This window comes from Pan paniscus, chromosome X (genome assembly GCF_029289425.2).
Source record: "Pan paniscus chromosome X, NHGRI_mPanPan1-v2.0_pri, whole genome shotgun sequence".
In the NCBI taxonomy this organism is placed as follows: Eukaryota; Metazoa; Chordata; class Mammalia; order Primates; family Hominidae; genus Pan; species Pan paniscus.
Genome location: NC_073272.2, coordinates 20,085,098 through 20,105,488, shown reverse-complemented (window position 1 = coordinate 20,105,488; position 20,391 = coordinate 20,085,098). Strand labels below are relative to the sequence as shown.

General features: G+C 38.3%; 1 protein-coding gene across 4 annotated transcripts in view; it reads left to right on the top strand.

Moving 5' to 3' along the window:
* SCML2 (Scm polycomb group protein like 2) overlaps positions 1 to 20,391 on the top strand; it is a 115,302-nt gene that overhangs the window by 47,437 nt on the left and 47,474 nt on the right. For all 4 annotated transcript variants that reach the window (XM_034949795.2, XM_034949799.2, XM_034949798.2 and 1 more), the window contains one exon: positions 1,806 to 2,049. In XM_034949795.2, the coding sequence (XP_034805686.1) occupies positions 1,806 to 2,049 (244 nt within the window). The remainder of the gene's footprint in view (positions 1 to 1,805; positions 2,050 to 20,391) is intronic.

The following is a 20,391-nucleotide window of genomic DNA, read 5'->3' as shown; positions in this document are numbered from 1 at the left end:
ATTAGGGATTACAGGTTTGAGCCCAGGGTGGTTTTTAAGAATCAAATTAAGATATGTAATTCAGCCTGGCATGGTAGCTCACACCTGTAATCCCAGCAGTTTGAGAGGCTGAGGTGGGAGGATTACTTTAGGCCAGGAGTTCGAGACCAGCCCAGCCAACATAGCGAGGCCTCATCTCTATAAAAATAAAAATTAAAAAAAGAATATGTAATTAAAAGGACTTTGGAAGCTAATAATTAAGGAGCTTCCAGATTGTAAGGGTGTAAAGAGTAACAATAGAAAAATACAGGGTGATGAGATGGGTTTTAAGGGGGGCATTTGAAAAAGAAACCAACCTACCAGATATATTTTTTAAATTGATGAGAGAATTAGTTGAGAGCTTATTTACTGTTTTTGGGTGATTCCTTGGTTCTCTCATTTAAAAAATTGCTTGCTTTTGGTTATTGTGCTGGAAATAATAATATGAATAGCTGTTTTTAATAATCTCTTAGTCTCATAGAGGAATGAACACATTTCTATAGTGATACTACAATTGAAGATGAGAGTGGCTCAGTTGGAACTGGGCCTAGGAGTGGGCAGGGGTTGGTCAGGGAAGCATTCAAGGAAGCTAGGAGAACTGGGCTTTAAACTGGGTGAATTGGAGTTGTCCAGGCAGATGCTGGGGTAGGGTGCTCCAAGGAGGTGACTCCGAGACAGACTGCCTAGGTTTAAAATCCAGCTCTGATTGGGAGGTTGTGGTTTTTAATTGAATTATGGGTAAGTGAAAGGGATGAATCTAGGGTATTGGTTCTCAACCTCAAGTGCACCTTAGAATTTCCCTGATAATTAAAATATTGCTGCTTCCCAGGACCCACCGTAGATCAATTATTAGCTCTGGTGGTGTGGTCACAGGTGATTTTAATGTTCATTAGGGCAGAAAATCACCAGTCCAGGACTACTTTTTTAAAAATTCTTTTCTCTTTTAATTTGAACAAGTGTCAGTAGAATAGGATTACTATTTCCAGTCTTTTGGCTTAGGTGACTGGGTTGCTGTGATGGTGCCATTTAGTAGGATGAAAAGCAGATTGAAAGAAAAGATGTTGCTTTTAACATAACACTTGGGCTTTTTAGCAATCCTGTTAACATTTACGTGCTTTAACCTTTTTGTGACTAATACTTTTACAATGTTGATTTCTGGATTGGGTATTATAAATGACCCCATACTATATGACTTTCATGTTCTTGTGTCTGTATGTTATATTTAAAGTTTCTTTTTTTTTTTAATTTTAAGTTATTCATTTTCTTTAGAATTCTTATACTTTGAGTTTCTTTTAGGATATTATCTGATGTTGTTTCTTTTCTTTGGACTTACCACTTTTTGACACACCAATTTACATATTTGTTAGGTTTGTTGACTGCCTGTTGTAAAATTTCTTGTTGATTGCTTTTCCCTGTCCGCAACCACTACTATCACCAGCATTAGAATGTAAGCTCCACCAGAGCAGGGATGTTTGATATATTTGTTCATCAATGAATCTTAAATTCCTGGTACATAGTAGATAATACATATTTCTTGAATGAATGAACCCAGCTGGTTTTGTTTCTTTCCAGGTTCTTGACTCTGCTCCAGAGAAAATATGAGATGTTGGAGAGCAGAGTTTCAGATCTGTGAGAACTGTTGTCTTCCTGTATTAATTGATAATTAAACATGGAGCTTAATTTTTGGTTGCTAAGGGTTGTGAGAGAATACGCAACTTTTCACTTCGAGCACATGAGTCTTAATACATCTTAACAATGAAATCTTTTTTTTTTTAATGTTTTGATAGGAACCACCAAAGCCCCCACTAAATAATTTTAAAGTGGGGATGAAACTGGAAGCTATTGACAAAAAGAACCCGTATCTCATCTGTCCTGCGACCATTGGAGATGTTAAAGGGGATGAAGTTCATATCACATTTGATGGCTGGAGTGGAGCTTTTGATTACTGGTGCAAGTATGATTCTCGAGATATTTTCCCAGTTGGGTGGTGTCGCCTGACAGGAGATGTATTACAACCCCCAGGAACTAGTGGTAAGATAATAATTAACTACTTTTTCTTTTACTTTATTGAAGTTAGATGTAACTGTCATTGGTGGCATTGTGATTAGCGTTGGTGGTACCAGGTGGTACATGCCCCAGCTGGTGGCAGACAGAACAAAGCGCTGTCCAGGCTAGAGAACTGGAGGTAAAGGAAAGCTATGATTAGAATTCTTGAGGTCACTGTAGCATCATAGTCTGAGTTCCAGTCCACACTGGAGATTATGGACAAAGCTAAAAGTCATATTTGGACCATTGAGGTCTTGTTGCTATAAGCAAGGGGGGTGGTATGCACTCAGCTCCTTTTATAGTTGATATTCAATTAAAAATTATACATGGTATTCCATTGTTCATATCTCAAAGATATTTTTTAAAAGGCTGGGCTTAACAACTGTTATAAACATGTCTTACATGATTTTCGTCCTGTTTTTAAGTTAAATTGACACTTTGATAGACTTAAGTTAAATCTACAGTGAAAATTTTTGACTCTGTGGAAGCCATCATAAATTAGTATGTTATTTTAGTCATGGTAATGTTTATTAGTTGTAACGGTGTTTCCGAAGCTGAGTACTATGATCTTCTAGATATTTTCTTTCAGAGAAAAGCTGTCAACATGTTGATGTTCCTTGGTGACTCTTTCAAGGGCTTAGATATGCCTAACCTGGTCTTCTATGATGGAGTAACTGCTGAGGCTTAAGTGGGGTCTAAGCATAGAACCCAATCATTGGCCTAAGTTAATATAAACTTAGTGGGATTCAATTAGCCGGGCGTGGTGGCATGTGCCTGTAATCCTAGCTACTCAGGAGGCTGAGGCAGGAGAATAGCTTGAACCTAGAGGGTGGAGGTTGCAGTGAGCTGAGATCGCGCCACTGCACTCCAGCCTGGGCAACGAGAACGAAACTCCGTCTCAAAAAAATAAATAAATGAAAAATCAACTTAGTGGGATTGAATATAAACATACTTAAAAAACTAACGCTACTAAGTATATTTATTTTTATGAGAAAAAAAGATAGATGTAGAAAATAAGTACACAAAGTGTGCAGAGGAGTATAATGTCTAGGTAAGAGCTTATAGCCATATTATTCTTGCAATGGCTGTTAGAATCATCTGTAATTCGGGACTTTAACACATTCCATTATACTACAGTACTATATACCACAGTGTCCTTTTTATTAGGTACATCTTTAACCAGTTTCCTGCTTCCATAAGTCTAGGAAGTAGATATTAATGGTTGATTTTGTAAAATTTAGTATGATACAGATCTGTGTGTATATGATATTAAGATAAATAAAACATAGTCTCTACCCTCAAGAAGTTTACCTTCTAATGGAAGAGGGATGCATGGAGGCATAGATTTGTAAAAAGAAGATATAGTATTAGCAATGCAAAAATAGAGATGTATGCTAGATGTGGAGGTGGCCCAAAGTCTTCCAGTCTTGGCTGGAGGGAAAGGTGGTTGCATAAAGGAAAGCATCACAAAAGGTGCATGATGTGAGTATTAGATGAGAAGCAGGAGTTTGCCAGGCAGAATGGAGATAAAAGTAGGATGGATACATAACAAAAGTGCAGAATTCCAGTTTATCCTAAAAACTGACGAGTTCACTTTGGAACACAGTGGGTTTGGAACGTGTGGCTGAGAATGCTGTTATCCTCCAGTATTTCTTCTCTCTTTTTTTCTTAGTATTACAATTGGCTGCCTAACATACAGACTCCTAGCAGTATGGTATGGCCACGAGACTAAGTCCTGGTTGATGGAATAAAAGTACACATAGTGTGTACTTTCTCCAGAAAGTATATTATAGAGAGATGAGCATGTCCTTTCCTTTTCCTTCTTTCTGCTTTTATCCTGCTGTTACGAATGTGGTTTTGACTGGAGCTCCATCTTGGAGCATGAGATGGGGACCATATGCTAGGCACCGTGGAGTGGGTGGAAAGCAGCCAGGAGCCAGAGTCCCTGAGAACTTGGTGGAGCAGAGCTTTCATACTAGCCCATATTATCTGTTTTCAGACAATTGTGAGAAATAAACTTCTATGTTATATAAGTCACTGTTCTTTTAGGTTTTTCTATTACTGCTAGCTGAACTCAATCCTAACTGATTCAGGGTAACTTTGGGACATCCAGGTGCACATGTTCATTGGATAGCTGCACATGCAGATCTGGAGCCTAAAAAAGATAGGTCTTGTTGACAAAGCAGGTTTGAGAGTCATCATGTTCCCTCAGATAAATATTCTTTGTGCCAGGTGGGATTATAGGTGCTTGGGATGGGAGGGTGAGCAGTTTACTTATTTTGTTGATAGCAGCAAGTGGTGGAAGTTTTGAGTGTGTTTTAATTGTGTGTGTATAACAAGTAGAGGTAGAAAAGGACCAGGACAGAACCTTGTGGGTCAACATTTAAAGCAGTAATTATCACTCTTGAATTGCCTGGGGGAGCTTGTTAAAAGGCAGTGCTCGGGAACTCACATCCAGGGGTTTGAATCCGTGGGTTCGAAGTGGGGCTCAGTTGTTTCCAGTGCACATGGTTTGAAGCCTGAACTTTGAGAAGCACAAAAATAAGGAATAGGTAGTAGAAGTCAATCTAGGACACTGGAAAAAAGTATACATAAATGTAGGAGATCACTAGGTTGGCTTCCATGGCAACAGGAGAGAAAAGATTTTAAGGAGAAAGTACTCAACATTATCAAAGGCAGTGTAAAAGTCAAGCAAGAGGAGAACTCGTTAGCGGTCTTAGTAAAACTGTGGTTACTCGGCTTCTTTAAAAAGCTAGATTTAGAGAGTCAAGGAGTAAATAGGAAATGTACAGTGTTAAAAAGAAAAAAAAAAGAAAAAGAAAAAGTGGTTTCCCAATACTTTGTGAGATCTGCCTCCTCTGTCTTTACCCCAGTTGACATTCACTTTGAGTGAACTTTAGAAATCTTACCTCACTTTATGTCCCTTTACCCTCTATTATATATAATTGTCTTCAATATTGAGAACCACATTAGTGTTATAATTTTTGCTTCTACCATCAAACATAACTTAGAAAACTCAAGAGAAGGAAAGTCTGTTGTATTTATTTACATTTTTACCCTTTAAATTGTTCTTAATTCCTGATTTTCAAGATTTCCTTATTTTATCATTTTCTTCCTGTTTAGAGAACTTCTTTTAACCATTCTTTTAGGGTTGGGTGGCAACAAATTCTCTGTTTTTTGGAGACAGGGTTTCGCCGTGACACCCAGGCTGGAGTGCAGTGGTGCAATCATGGCTCACTGCAGCTTCAACTCTCCAGGTGCAAACAATTGATCCTCTTGCCTCAGCCTCCCCAGTAGCTGGGACTACAGGCACGTGTTACCATCCCAGGCTAATTTTTTAAATTTTTGGTAGAGACGGGGTCTCACTGTGTTGTCCGGGCTGGTCTTGAACTATTGGACTCAAGTGATTCTCCCTCTTCAGCCTCTCAAAGTGTTGGGATTATAGGCATGAGCCACCACACCTAGCCCTCCTCTTCATTCTTGAAGGATAGTTGCTGGACATGGAATTCTAGGTTGATAATTCCTTTCATTTTTTTCTTTTTTGATTTTTTTTTTTCCTGAGACGGAGTCTCGCTCTGTCACCCAGCCTGGAGAGCAGTGGTGTGATCTTGGCTCAGTGCAACCTCTGCCTCCTGGGTTCAAGTCATTCTCCTGCCTCAGCCTCCTGAGTAGCTAGGACTACAGGTGCCCACCATCACGCTCAGTTAATTTTTGTAATTTTAGTAAAGACGGGGTTTCACCATATTGGTCAGGCTGGTCTCGAACTCCTGACCTTAGGTGAACCACCTGCCTCGGCCTCCCAAAGTGCTAGGATTACAGGTGTGAGCCACCTTGCCTGGCCAATAATTCTTTTCTTTTCACACTTGAAAAGTATTCTGCAACTTCCATCTGGCTTCTATGGTTTCTGATGAGAAATTTACTGTTATTCAGATTATTTTTCCCTTACAGACTTCATATAATTATGGATTTGTTTTTTCTTGTATTTCTTTCAGTGTTTGCTTTCTGCTTTATCTATTTTGTGGTTGTGTTATCAAGTGTGTACCAATTTTGAATTATTATAACTTCCTGGTGAACTGAACCTTCCACGGTAACCTGATTTATTTATGGTTTTTCTCCTTTTGCTGGGGAAACCAACCTAATGATTTTTTTTTTCTTTTTTTTTTTTTTGAAACAGAGTCTTGCTCCATTGCCCAGGCTGGAGTGCAGTGGTGTGAACTTGGATCACTACAACCTCTGTCTCCTGGGTTCAATTGATTTTCCTGCCTCAGCCTTCTGAGTAGCTGGGATTATAGGCGCCTGCCACAACACCCGGCTAATTTTTGTATTTTTATTAGAGACAGGGTTTCGCCATGTTGGCCAGGCTGGTCTTGAACTCCTGACCTCAGGTGATCCACCTGCCTTGGCCTCCCAAAGTGCTGGGATTACAGGTGTGAGCTACCATGCCTGGCCGATCTCCTTTTTTTTTTTTTTTTTAACCTTAACGTCTACTTTATCTGATGACCAGATTTTGTGTGGATGATGTTTTTGTTATCTTTTTCTGACTAAGGCTCAAACTTTTTTTTTTTTGAGACAGGGTCTCACTTTGTCACCCAGGCTGGAGTGCAGTGGTGTGATCTCGGCTCAGTAAAGCCTTGACTTCCTGGGCTCAAGTGATCCTCCTGTCTCAGCTCCCCAAGTAGCTGGGACTACAGGTGCGCACCACCACACCTGGCTAATTTTTGTATTTTTAGTAGAGACCGGGTTTCACCATGTTACCCAGGCTGGTCTCGACCTCCTAGACTCAAGCGATCTGCCTGCCTCGGTCTCCCAAAGTGCTGGGATTACAAGCGTGAGCCACCACGCCTGGCCAAGAAGTTGCCATACTGTTTTTCATAATGGCTATACTAATTTACATTCCCACCAACAGTGTATAAGAGTTCCCTTTTCTGGCCAGGCATAGTGGCTTACCCTATAATCTCTACACTTTGGGAGGCCGAGGTGGGAGGATTGCTTGAAGCCAGGAGTTTGAGACCAGCCTGGGCAACACAGTGAGACTCTGTCTCTACAAAAAAATAAAAAGGTAAAATGGGCATGGTGATATGTGCCTATAGTTCTAGCTGCTGGGGAGGCTGAGGTGGAAGGATTGCTTGAGCCCTGGGGGCTAAGAGATCCCAGTGAGCTATATTCATGTCACTGCACTACAGCCTGGGCAACAGAGCGAGACCTTGTCTCTATTTAAAAAAAAAAAAAAAAAAGAGTTCCCTTTGCTCTGCATCCTAGCCAGCATCTTTTTTTTTTTTTTGTCTTTTTAATAGTAGCCATTCTAACTGGAGTAAGATGATAACTCATTGTGGTTTTGATTTCCATTTCTCTGATTAGTGATGTTGAGCATTTTTTCATATACTTGTTGGCCATTTGTATGTATTGTTTTGAGAAGTGTCTATTCAGATCCTTTGTCCACTTTTTTTTTTTTTGAGACAGAGTCTCACTCAGTTGCCCAGGCTGGAGTGCAGTGGCGCGATCTCAGCTCACTGCAACCTCTGCCTCCCAGGTTCAAGCAATTCTCCTGCCTCAGCCTCTCGAGTAGTTGGTACTACAGGCGTGTGCCACTATGCCTGGCTAATTTTTTTTATTTTTATTTTTAGTAGAGATGGGGTTTCACCGTATTAGCCAGTATGGTCTCGATCTCCTGACCTCGTGATCCGCCCACCTTGGCCTCCCAAAGTGCTGGGAATACAGGCGTGAGCCACCTTGCCCAGCCCCTTTGTCCACTTTTTAATTAAGGGATTATTAGTTTTTTCTTGCTGTTGAGTTCCTTGTATATTCTGGTTATTAGTCCCTTGTGGGATAAATAGTTTACAAATATTTTCTCCTATTCAAGGGTTGTCTCCACTCTGTTGATTGTTTCCTTTGCAGTGCATAAGCTTTTTAGTTTTAAGTAGTCCCACTTGTCTGTTTTTGTTTTTGTGGCCTGTGCTTTTGAGGTCTTAGCCATAAAATCTTTGCTTAGACCAATGTGCTGAACTGTTTCTCCTACGTTTCCTTCTAGTAGTTTTATAGTTTTATAGTTTCGGGCCTTATGTTTAAGTCTTTAATGCATTTTGAGTTGTTTTTTGTATATGGTGAGAGAGAGGGGTCTAGGGGTCTAGTTTCTTTTTTTTTTTCTTTTTTGTGAGACACAGTCTCACTCTGTCACCTAGGCTGGAGTGCAGTGCAATCTTGGTGCACTGCAACCTCTGCCTCCTGGGTTCAAGCAGTTCTTCTACCTCAGCCTCCCGAGCAGCTGGGTTACCCATCAGTTAGAGACGGGGTTTCCCCATGTTGGCCAGTCTGGTCTCGAACTCCTGACCTCAGGTGATCTGCCTGCCTTGGCCTCCCAAAGTGCTGGGGTTACAGGCATGAGCCACCACGCCTGGCCTAGTTTCATTCTTTTACATGTGGATATCCAGTTTTCCTAGCACTGTTTATTGAAAACGGTGTCCGTGTCCCAATGTACGTTCTTGGCGCCTTTGTCAAAAATCAGTTAGCTGTAAATAGATGGGCTTATTTCTGGGTTTTCTGTTTTATAGGTCAATGTATTTGTTTTTATATTAATACCATGCTGTTTTGGTTACTATAGCCTTGCAATGTATTTTGAAGTCAGGTGGTGTGATACTGCTCTCTCTTTTTTGCTCAGGATTACTTTGGCTATATGGGCTCTTTTTGGTTTCATACAAAATTTAGGATTGTTTTTTCTATTTCTGTGAAGAGTGACATTGGTATTTTGATAAAGATTGCATTGAATCTGTAGCTTGTTTTGGGTAGTGTGTTCATTTTAACAATATTAATTCTTCTGATCCATAAGCATGGGATGTCTTTCCATTTGTTCATGTCCTCATTAGTTTTTTTCATCAGCGTTTTGTAGTTTTTCTTGTAGAGATCTTTCACCTCCTTGGTAAAATTTCTTCCTAAGTGTTTTCTTTCTTCTTCTTCTCTCTTTTTTTTGAGACTGGTTCTTGCTCTGTCACCCAGGGTGGAGTGCAGTGGCATGATCACGGCTCAATGCAGCTTCCACCTCCTGGGCTCAAGCAATCCTCCCACCTCAGCCTTCTGAGTAGCTGGGACTACAGGCATGTGTCACCATGCCCAGCTAATTAAAAAAATGTTTTTTGTTTTGTTTTGTTTTTTGTGTTTTTTTTTTTTTGTAGAGACAGGGTCTCACTGTGTTGCCCAGGTTCCTGGACTCAAGTGATCCTCCTGCCTCAGCCTCCCAAAGTGTTGGGATTACAGGTGTGAGCCACCACACCCAGTGTTTTATTTCTTATGTGGTTATTATAAGTGGAATTTTCTTAATTTCTTTTTCAGCTATTTCATTATTGGTGTATAGAAACACTACTGATTTTTGTGTGTTGATTTTGTATCTTGCAACTGTACTGAATTTGTTTATTAGATCTAATAATTTTTTGGTGGAGTCCTTAGGTTTTTCTAAATACAAGATCATGTCACCTGCAAAGAGGGACAATTTAATGGTTAGAAAGTCGTGTGAGGAAGTAACCACTTGAGCCAAAGCCAGCCCACGAGGCACAATTTGCCTTCCTTTTTTCCATTTAGATTCATTTTATTTCTCTTGCCTAATTGCTCTGGCTAGGACTTCCAATACTATGTTGAATAGGAGTGCTGAAAGTGGGCATTCTTGACTTGTTGCAGTTCTTAGAGGAAAGGCTTTCAGCTTTTATTCAGAATGATGTTAGCTGTGGTTTTGTCATATGTAGCCTTTATTATGTTGAGTAGTGTTCCTTCTGTGCCTAGTTTGTTGAGAGTTTTTAGTCATGAAGGACGTTAGATTTTATCAAATGCTTTTTCTGCATCTGTTGAGATGTATGGTTTTTGTCCTTCATACTGTTGATATGATGTATCACATTTATTTGTGTATGTTGAACTTATCGTTGCATCCTTGGGACAAATCCTACTTGATCTTGGTGTATTATGTTTGGATTCAGTTTACTAGTGTTTTGTTGAGGATTTTTGCATCTATGTTCGTAGGGAAATTGACCTGTAGTTTTCTTTTTTTTCCCTTGCGTCCTTGTCTGGTTTTGGTATTAGGGTAATGCTGGCCTTGTAGAATGAGTTAAGGAGAATTCTCACCTCTTCAATTTTTTGAAATAGTTTGAGGAGAATTGGTGTTAGTTCTTCTTTATAAGTTTGGTAGAATTTAGCAGTGAAGCCATCTGATCCCAACATCCCAAAGATGTTGGGAGACTTTTTATTACTGATTCAGTCTCATTGCTTGTCAATTGGTCTGTCAAGGTTTTCTATTTCTTCCTTATTCAGTCTTGATAGGTTCTATGTGTCCAGAAATTTATGCATTTCCTCTAGGGCTTCCAATTTGTTAGTGTATAGTTGTTCATAATAGTCTCTGATGATCTTTTGTATTTCTGTAGTTTTTGTTGTGATGTCTCTTTTCGTTTGGGTAGTTTTCAGCTATTTTGCTAAATAGGTTTCTCTGCCTTTGGCCTTCTTTTCATCTTTTGAAACATCCAAAATTTGTGTATTTGTTTGCTTTATGGTGTCTCATATGTCATGTAGGCTTTCTTTATTCTTTTTTTTTGTCTGATGGGGGCTATTTCAAAGGACCTATCTTCCAGTTCTGAGCTTCTTTCTTCTGCTTGCTCTAATCTATTTTGAAGCTCTCAAAGGAATTTTTTATTTAATGCATTGAATTCTTCATTTCTAGGGTTTCTCTTTGGTTCTTTTTTATGCTATCTATTTCTCTGGTGAATTTCTCATTCACAACCTGAATTGTTTTTCTCCTTTCTTTGTATTATTTATCTGTGTTTTCTTGTATCTCACCGAGCTTCTTTAATATCATTATTTTGAATTCTTTTTCAACTATTTCTTTTTCATTGGAATCTGTTGCTGGAAAATTATCGTGTTCCTTTGGAGGTGTCACATTTCCTTCTTTTTTCATATTTCTTGGGTCTTTACATTGATGTCTGCACATCTAGCATAATAGTTGCCGCTTCTAATTTTTTGGACTGGCTTTTATAGGGGAAATCTTTTTTTTGAAGATGTATTTATGTGTTGGTTGGATAGGATACTTTAGCTTTGATTCTGAGTGCATGAAGTAGTGAAGTTTCTCTATGAGTTATTTGGCTGTAAACAGTGTCATTAGTGTTTGTAATTTCCTCAATGGCTTAGGCTGCAGTTGTTGTTTGAGGCTGTGGTGAGGTTTTGCTGTGGATGAGGACGCCAGGTGGGCCAGTCCTCAGGCCCCAGCGATGGCAGTAGAGGGCCGAGCGTGCCTGTTCTTGGGCCCCTGGTCAGTGTATATGGACACCGGTGTCATCTGGTCCAAACTGGCTGAATTTGGGCTTGCAGGTGGCTTGATAGGATATCAGCAGTGGCAGTGGTGGGCTGGGTGGGCGGGTAGGTCCTTGGTTCTCTGGGTGGTGTGTGTGGTGTAGGTGATGGCGCTAATGGTGATAGGACGACTTTTGGGCCCCAAAGCAGCATGTGTTCGTGTTAACAGTGCCTGCAACAGGCTGGGTGGGCCAGTCCTCAGGCCCCCAACGGGTATGTGCCAGTAGGTGCTGGCTGAGATGACAGCGGCAGGCTGGCTGGGCCCATCTTCAGGCCTCCAGGAGGAGTGCATAGCAGTGATGGTCAGGGCGGGGCAGTCTCCAAGCTCCCGGGAGGTATACTTGGGCAATGAGAGAGCAGTGCCAGCTAGCCATGCCTGTCCTCAGGTCCCTGGTGGTGTATTTGGGCACTGGCTGTGGTGGGCAGGGTGGGGCAATACCCTGGACCCCTGGTGCAGTGCTTGGGTGGCAGCAGCAGTGGTGAGCAGGCAGAGCAAGTGTGTATGCAAGTGTGCCTCCGTACTGCTGCTTGGGAGAGCTGTAGCCACAGACAGGCAGTTCTCAGGCCCTGGTGGGGGCATGTGCTTTAGCCCCTGGTGGTGGCGGCTGTGGTAGCAGCAGGGAAAACCAGTGTGCAAGTACACAGAGGTGGCCTTGCTTCTGGGGGTGGGGGGTAATTGCTAGTGGTGCACACTTAGGCCCCCAGTGGCAGCTGCTGTGGGCAGTGTTAGAGTCTGTTCTCAGAGTCTGTGTGAAGGAGCCCTGCTACTGTGGAGGGATTAAGGTTGCTGTCAGTAGTAGTCCTCCCAGGTAGGTGGTTCTTAGACTCTATGGAGCATGTGCTTTGGCTCCCTTTGTCCTGGATCGGGGTGGGCAGCCTCTCCAATGTGCTGCACCATTTGTTCCCCAGGGTGCAGGACACTGTGTATGGTAGAGTGCTGGGGATCTTGCCACTTCGCTGGGTCTAACGGTTGTTGTGCCACTGCAGCCCTCTGGGTGGATGTTGGGAGATGTTGGTGGGGCTCTAGGGATGTGGAGATGTAGGGGTTGTTGGGCTTCAGGGCAGGATGCAGTGTGGTGGGGGCTGAAGTCTCAGAATGGCGCTGTGCTACAGTTGCTTAGGACTTGGGACGTGGGCTCACTTTCTAGAGCAATGATGTTGCATGATCTCTAGGCAGGTCCTTAAGCTGTTCTCAGGGCCTGTGATGGGTTTTTCTGTGGCTAGGGCTGGCGGAGTCCGTGGTGGGAATATTGACCACTGTGGATCTCTCACTTACCCTTTCCCCTCACTGAAGAGCCTCTTTGGGCTCTCAGCCAGTCTTGGCCAAACTGGCTGTCTTGCGTCGCTCTCTTTTCATGCCTCGGGTGTTTCCTCTTACTTCTTCTTAGATTCCAGTGTTCCTTCTTAGATGCTCAGTTTGAAGATTATATACTTAATATTCTGGTTCTTCTTTGTGGAGGAGAGGAATATTGGAAGCCTCCAGTCAGCCATCTTGAAGTGATTTACCTATTGTATCTTTAAAAAATCTCATGGACTATTACTATTATTACTTACATAGTCAATGTTTGTTGAGATTTACCCACATATTTAGCATGTTCTTTGCTTTTTATTCTTGACATCTCAGACCTTTCATCTGGGATTACTTTTCTTCTTTCTGAGGTAGATCCTTCAGAATTTCCTTTACTGAAGGTCTGCTAGTGGCATTCTGTCTTGGTTTATGTTCATTTGAATATGTCATTATTTCAGCTTTGTCCTCGAAAGACACTTTCTGTGATGGTAAAATACCAGGTTGACAGCCATTCTCTTTCAGTACAATGAAGACATTCTTTTGACTTTTGGTTTCCATTATTGCTGTTGAGAATACAGCTGTCAGCATTTCTCCTCTGACTGTAATCTGTCATTTTAAAATCTAGCTACTTTAATCTTTTCATGTCATCTTTGGTGTTTTACAGTGTCACCATGGTAGTTCTGTTTGTAGGTTTTGTTGAATCTTGATGTCTTGGCAAAACCACACATATACAAATACACTGTTTACTTTCATTGTGAGAAAATAAGGATTTCAGGTGGCACAAGTAATTCAAGGTTATAAAGCAGTTTTCTTGATAGCCTTTTGAATATTGAGTACAAATAGTCCAAACCATGTTAAAGTAGAATTTGGAAGCAGTTAAGAGTAGAAACAAATGTATGCCCACCGCTGCCACAATCTGTTTTATAAATATTCCCAGAAGTCCCCAGAAGAACTTTGGGATTCTGGGGAAAGTATGGTTAAAAACTTGTAGTTGGCGTTCACCCAAAGATAATGCATGTGTGATTCGTTTTGCTTTTTTTCAGGCATCGCTTATTAATTATGGATAGGTTAATAGTGGTTAGTACCGTACTTAGACAAAGTGAAATACTCTTTTTGAGTAGAGAAAACATTTAGGCAATACACCATTTATTTAGATGTCAGCTATAAAATAAAAGTACAGTTTTTTAGATATAATTTGTATATTCTTGAAAGCAAAATATTTTTCTAATTATTTTTCATTCTAATTTTTAACATAACAATTTTCTTCTAATAGAAAAAAATGCTCAAAGCAAAATATTGGGAAAAGCTTTTGGATACAACTATCGCAAGCAGTGTGGTATTTGGCTTCATACTACTTTTCTTTTCTCTTACACATATAACTTTAGAAAACACATACATGGTCAAATCAGTGGAGAAATGTTGAAATAAGTTATGGTATAGTTGTTCTTTAGAATAATTATAGAATAATTTAGAATGAGAGTGTTTCTACTTATACTAAGAAGGAAAGCTCTCTAATATATATTAAGTGGAAAAAGTAAGTCCCCTCAAATATATACAGTGTAATACTGTTATGTCAAAACAAAATAAATATGTATTTCTATATGTACCTTTAGAAATATGTGTGTAAATATGTAAAAAAAATCTGGAAGGCTATATATCAGATCTGTAATACTGATTATTTCTGCGAAGGATGTTGAATGGTAAGGGAAGTGGTAATGGGGACTTTTGCTTTTATCTGTGGCTTTTTTTTAAAAAAAACAAGAATATATTTGTATATAGGATTTGTGCTTTAAAGTAAATAAAATGACAATTTTCATTTGAAAAGGGGTTATTGTGTATATTCTGCTTTCTTGCCTATTTTTTTCATAATCTGTTGTGACTGTATTCCCATGTAAAATATCTCTATAAATTGAAATGTATGTCTGCACTGCATTCCATTGTATGGCTGTTCCATAATTTACTTAACCCAATCTCTATTTTGTTAAGCATTTAGAATATTTCCAGATTTGTTATTAAACTAGATGATATGATGAATACTTTTATGTATATGTCTTTGTATACCTCTCTGTTTCCATAGATAACTTTGCTAGGTTAAGGGGTATGTTTTTAAGGCTGACAAGTGGTCTTTCAGAAAGGTATACCCATTTCCGCCAACCTCAGAAGTAGGTGAAAGTGTTTTTTTCCTACTCTGGCCAACCTTGGGAATTATTTTTCTTGTTATTTTTTGCTAATTAAAAAAAACAATTGGTTTCCAAAATTTCATTTCTTAGATTACTAGTGAGATTGAATCTTTTTCTTTCCATGTTTTTTGGTCATTAATATTCCTTTATAGTTTGCCTGCTAATCACCTTTTCCCATTTTTCTCTTAGCATGTTTTTTCTTATTGATTTGAGTGCTTCATTTATTGCACATATCAACCCTGTGTCATAAAAGTAAAAACTTTTTTCCAGTAGTTTGCTTTTTAATGTTAAAGTTTTTTTAACTGAGAGAAATATTATTTATTGACTTGAATATTAAATACTTTAAATGTCTTAGAGTTAAATAATTTCAAAAGGCACACATAATATTAAATTAATTGAATTCCATAAATTAAAAAAATCTATTTTTGTTTATTTTGAATGTTTCTATTCTTTTTTTTTTAAACACATCATTCAAATGACAATACTTTGAATATTTCTTAAAAACACTGGAAGTGTTTGCTCTCAACCTTTATATAACAGCTTTTCCAAAATATTTTAAGGTCGTAGCACTTAAAACTTTATAATTAATAACTAAAGAAATACAGTTGCCTAGTTTCTTAAAAAATGTAACGAGGCATCTATGAATGCTCCTTGATAGGACTTTACATTAAATAAATGTTTATTTAAGTTTTACTGGTTTCCTTTTCAAGGATAGTAATAAAGTTTAATTTACTTTAAAACTTTTTCTAACAATTTTTAAAAACTGTGTAAATACTTCTGTGATCAGAAACAGCAAAAATTTGCATTAGGCTTATTAATGGTAGAAAAAAATCACTGAGAAACTTACTTGGATAGAAAATTCAGCAAGCTGTGTGGCTTTTTCCCCCTTGTTTATTTAAGTTTTCTTTTCTTAGCTCTTGTTATGACCCTACAATCTTTCAAAGCCCTTAGCTTCTGGTTGGTGCTGTCACAGCTCATCAGATTTACTCACGAGACCCGTACAGAGTGTCTGGTGAAAAAGAGGAAAGGAACATATGTGCTGCTGTGTCCTTGGCAACTTGCAGAAGGCTGAATCACGCAAATGAAAACGAGGCCCATTGTAGATTTTCTTCTTGCAAACTTATTTGATCTTGCCGTTTTCTGTTTTCAACGTGCTCCCCCCTCTTCTGTATCTTATATTTTAGTTCTCTCTAAAAAATAATAGAAATTTAGGAATGCCCTGTAAGCTACCGTTTTTTCCCTCATATTGCCATTCCCATGTCTCCAGTGCATATATACTTATAGGAGTATATGGCCAGTCATTTCATTAAAGTCCAAATATTTAATACATGAAAGAGCAAGACAGGATAATCCAGCAACTTAGAATCAGAACTAGGACTACCTTGTTTTGAAGGCTATGTGAAAAATTTTTTTAAAATCTCTTATTTTTCTTGTCTTTTTTGGGGAAGGTTTGTAAACCCATTACTATTTTGTCTCTATAATTTTATTTATTAACATAATAAATAAATACAAATTATTAGTCTTTGGAGAAATTAGTCTTTTGAAAAACTAAGAAGTAAAAGATTCTTTTAAAAGTTTGCCCCCAGTATTAATTGCTTTCATTATTATGGGATGTTCAAAGTTTTTAACTTTAGCTTCAGATTTATGTATCATTGATTGTAACTTAATGACCTACACTGGTCTGAAGTGTCATCTTGTAGCCTAATTCTTTAAGCAATTGTGACCTTACAGACTAGGAAGGAGGGCAAGCAGCAAACTTCCAGATGCCGAGTATAAGGTTGCAGGATCCCAAGGGTATAGAGGAATTCTTCTGGTCCAAAGGGAACCGTGGAGGAGGGGAAAACCTAGAATCAGGAAGGTGTAGCAAAGCATTCCTGTCCTGTGGCATCGTAGGCTTCCAGTGACCATCTTAACTCTTTTTGATAAAACCTTCCCGTTTATTGGGGCTTCTGTCCCCCTACATCTCACAGATACAGCTTAATTTAGAATTGGAACTCAGTGGTAACATGGCATTTCCTTCACAACTTACTTAAATAGACCTTAAAGGTAATTAATTATTTTGGGCAGTGTTAGCTGCTTCTTTGAATGCTGGTTTATTTTATGGGCAAGTATGTGTGTGGTTTAGTTTTTTCTTAATTAAAACTTTAAGGGAGTGGGTTTTAAAAATCTAAACGTTTGATGTTTTAAAAAAATGTAACTGGTCACTTTATGTAGTAGTTTTTTTTTTCTATTTTGAGAAACTCTAATGTTTTCCTTCTTAACTGTTTCAAAGTTTGTCTTTTGGGAATTTTTTTGTTCAGCAAACAAGAAATAGGTCTACTTTCCACACTCCCATCCCATTCTCATTTTTAAGAAAACAAAACTAGAAATTGTGGCTGCTTTTTGCTCTTTGTTCAGGTATGTGCAGAGAGGAGTATGTGGTATCTGTAACTTGTGCTTCATCTCTCTAAATTTTAAAATTAAGATTTTATAGCTTTTAATGCATGTATTCACCAACTTTCTCCCTGTTTTTGTAGGACTGTGTATGTTCAGTTAAAGCCACATAAAGCAGCACTTTTTATTTTTCTGTATAACAGTAGGTCAAAAGTGGCAGAGGTGCATATAACTAAGGTTGTAAAAAGTTCGAGGTGTGTTAGTCCCACTAGAAGGCTTCTGAATAAACACTTGAGTATTTACGTAGATTTTTGCCCTTAATGTAGTTTATAATAAAATATGGACTAATATACTGAGTATATTCAGTACTCTTGTTTGGTATAAATGAAATGGTTAGAAATGCTGTCAACCTAAATGACTGACTCAAAAGCTATGAAATTTAATACAGCTGATATTTTCTTTTTCATATGAACAGCTTGGAACAAATGTTTTGCTTGTGCAAATGAGATGGCTATTATGATGCAAAGAAGCATCTTGGAAAAAAAATTTCCTTTTTCTGTTTTAAGTATTCCAGCTAAATACTGCAACAATTGCAAGCAGAGTCTGGAGATTTTTCTTTCTTGCTTCTGTTGTATGATATATTTTAGCAAGTTCTCTTGAGACTATTAAAATGTCTTGGTTTTTAGGACATGTGATCAGGTGGGGATAACTTTGTCTATAGATGCAGTGGGTTAGCAGTTAGATTTTGCATGTCTTCTCATTTCTTTCTAGTTTCTCTGACCCCGGGTAACCTTTGGAAGGACCTTTGGTTCTTCTGAAGGCAGGAGTGAAGGAGGTTTGAGCAGGTGACTGATGATCACTGTCTCTACAGTCCACAGACAATATACGAATTACTTTAGCAGTCCCCTTAGTCCCTTCCTCCCACTCCTCCCCCCTTAAACCAACAAATGCAAATAGCTTCATCCCCATTTGCTAGAAATTCAGGCTTGCTCAGGCAACATGGGCTTTGTTGACTTGCTTTCTCCAGAAAGGCAATTTTATTCCTGGTAAGGAGCAAGGCTATCCTATCATTTGGAACCTAAATCACCTTAACAGTAAAAACAGCAACAACTTGTTTCTCTGGAATATTGATAAAGGTACGAATTACTGCAAAAGTTTTTTTATATTGTAATTGAAGTGTGGTTAAAGAAATTCATTGTCTGCTTTGTTAGCTTTTGTATACTAAATATCTCGGTAATTTTGGTTATCTCAAAGATGTCCTCTGTTTTGTTCTAAATATTACTTATTGAAATTGTTGGCACTATTATTTGAATAGTAACTTCTAAAAATTGTTTTATGGTACAGGGAAAAGTAAGCCTTTGGTTATTTCTACCATAAAAATGTTTTTTTTTCTTTTTAAAAAGAATAATCCTATTGTAAGTCAAGTTTGATCATTTAAATCACCAGTTTGTAATGACACTGTTGTCATTTTTTAAAAAATAGTTTTTAGGGATGTGACAGTAAATGCTTTTTTACTGGTATTACCTGAGATTTATTAAAAGTTTTTTTATGATACAAAAATGTGAATAACATTTTACTAATTAAATATATTAATACATCTGATGTGTGTTTTTGGAAATTGTAGCAGAGACAGCTAAGATTTTTTTTTTAACAGTAGCATAATGGAAGTTACTCTGTAGAAATAATTTAGGAGGAAACAAGATACTAAGGTTTAAAAATTGAGTGGCTTTTAAAAGCTCATGTTGCTAGATGAATTATGAATTGACCTAAAACAACTGAAGTTGCTTCTTTTTGTGTGAACTTTCTTCTGAAAATATTAAAAGCTATGGAGATTATCATATTTTTAATAATGTCATTTTGACCAAAATCTTGGTTCTTTTGAAGTAAGCACATATGAGTAGCAATTGTGAAATAAAATAGTCTTCATAAGAAGCATCCCCCATGAGGCTGAAGGGGGGAGTAGTTTACAAATAGTGTCAGTGGTTGATTGGCAAGTAGAAAACAAACATGTTTTAAAAACAAGATTCTTAGAGCCTTTCTAAATTCTAATTGTGATTTCTAGCTTGTTCTTGCATTTTTATGATTTTCTTTCTAGGCTGAATACTTATGGGGATATAATTATATAACAGGGTAGGGAAACGATGTAAATTTTACTAAATTAGATTTTCTTATTTTAATTTAGCATATATGCCAACTTAAAATGGCATTGTCACTTAGGTATGGCGGTAGAGAACAACTTTAGCTGGTCTTTTGTTTCTTAAACAAAATACAGGTTAGAGAACTATCCTTTAATGTCTCATTGGGTTTGGGAAATTTTTCCCAGTAACATTGCAAGATTCCAGTAACCTTAAGATAGAATATTCTATGCAGATTAAGGTATAATGTTTTATAAGATATATGAAGTGTTTCTTCTTCCTTCTTTAATCTGTTTATCTTAGGTCCCCAAGCCCTGTTTTGAAGTGGGGGAGGAGGGAGTGAATCAAAACTATAGATCCTTTCAATATATTTGGTTTTGGTTTAGTTACCCAGACCTAATTTTTAAAAGCTGCTGGAAAAGACGTAACAGCGCTTCCTAATGAGAAGTTCTGTCAGACCCCCAAAGCAATCTAATTTAAATGAAATCTTTACTTTTCTGAGTGAGTGATTTCTTTCTTTTTGTGTCGGAATTGCTTTTTATTATATGTGTTAAACATGTAATTTTTAATACTGTAAAACTGATATCTTTGGTGTTGAGAGGGAAACCTACATGGACCATCAAGGAGACTCAGGAAGGATGGTGAAGGAGCTAAGGCAGCAGATTCTGGGCTTGTTTTAGCTCTTGAACTCTGGCCATGTCATCCATCTCTGCTTGATAGATGAAGAGAACCCTCTGATTCAAATAGGGAAATTGGTGCAAGGTCCAACACGGGTTAAAATATGAAAAGGCAGGTACAATTTTTATAAAAACTGGAACAGCTACCACTGAAAATTAAAGACTGTGTTTTCCTTTGTAACTTCATCCCTTTTCCTTGTGGTGATCAGTTGCAAAACAAATCTTTGAAAATGAAGGGAGGGGAACAAAAGGGCCTTTTGTGCTCGTTTTGGGTACAGTAGGAAAGTGGGAGAAAGAATGAAAAAGTAGTATCTCAGAGAAGTTTTTAAGTGATGATACAAGGAAGAGTGCTAACC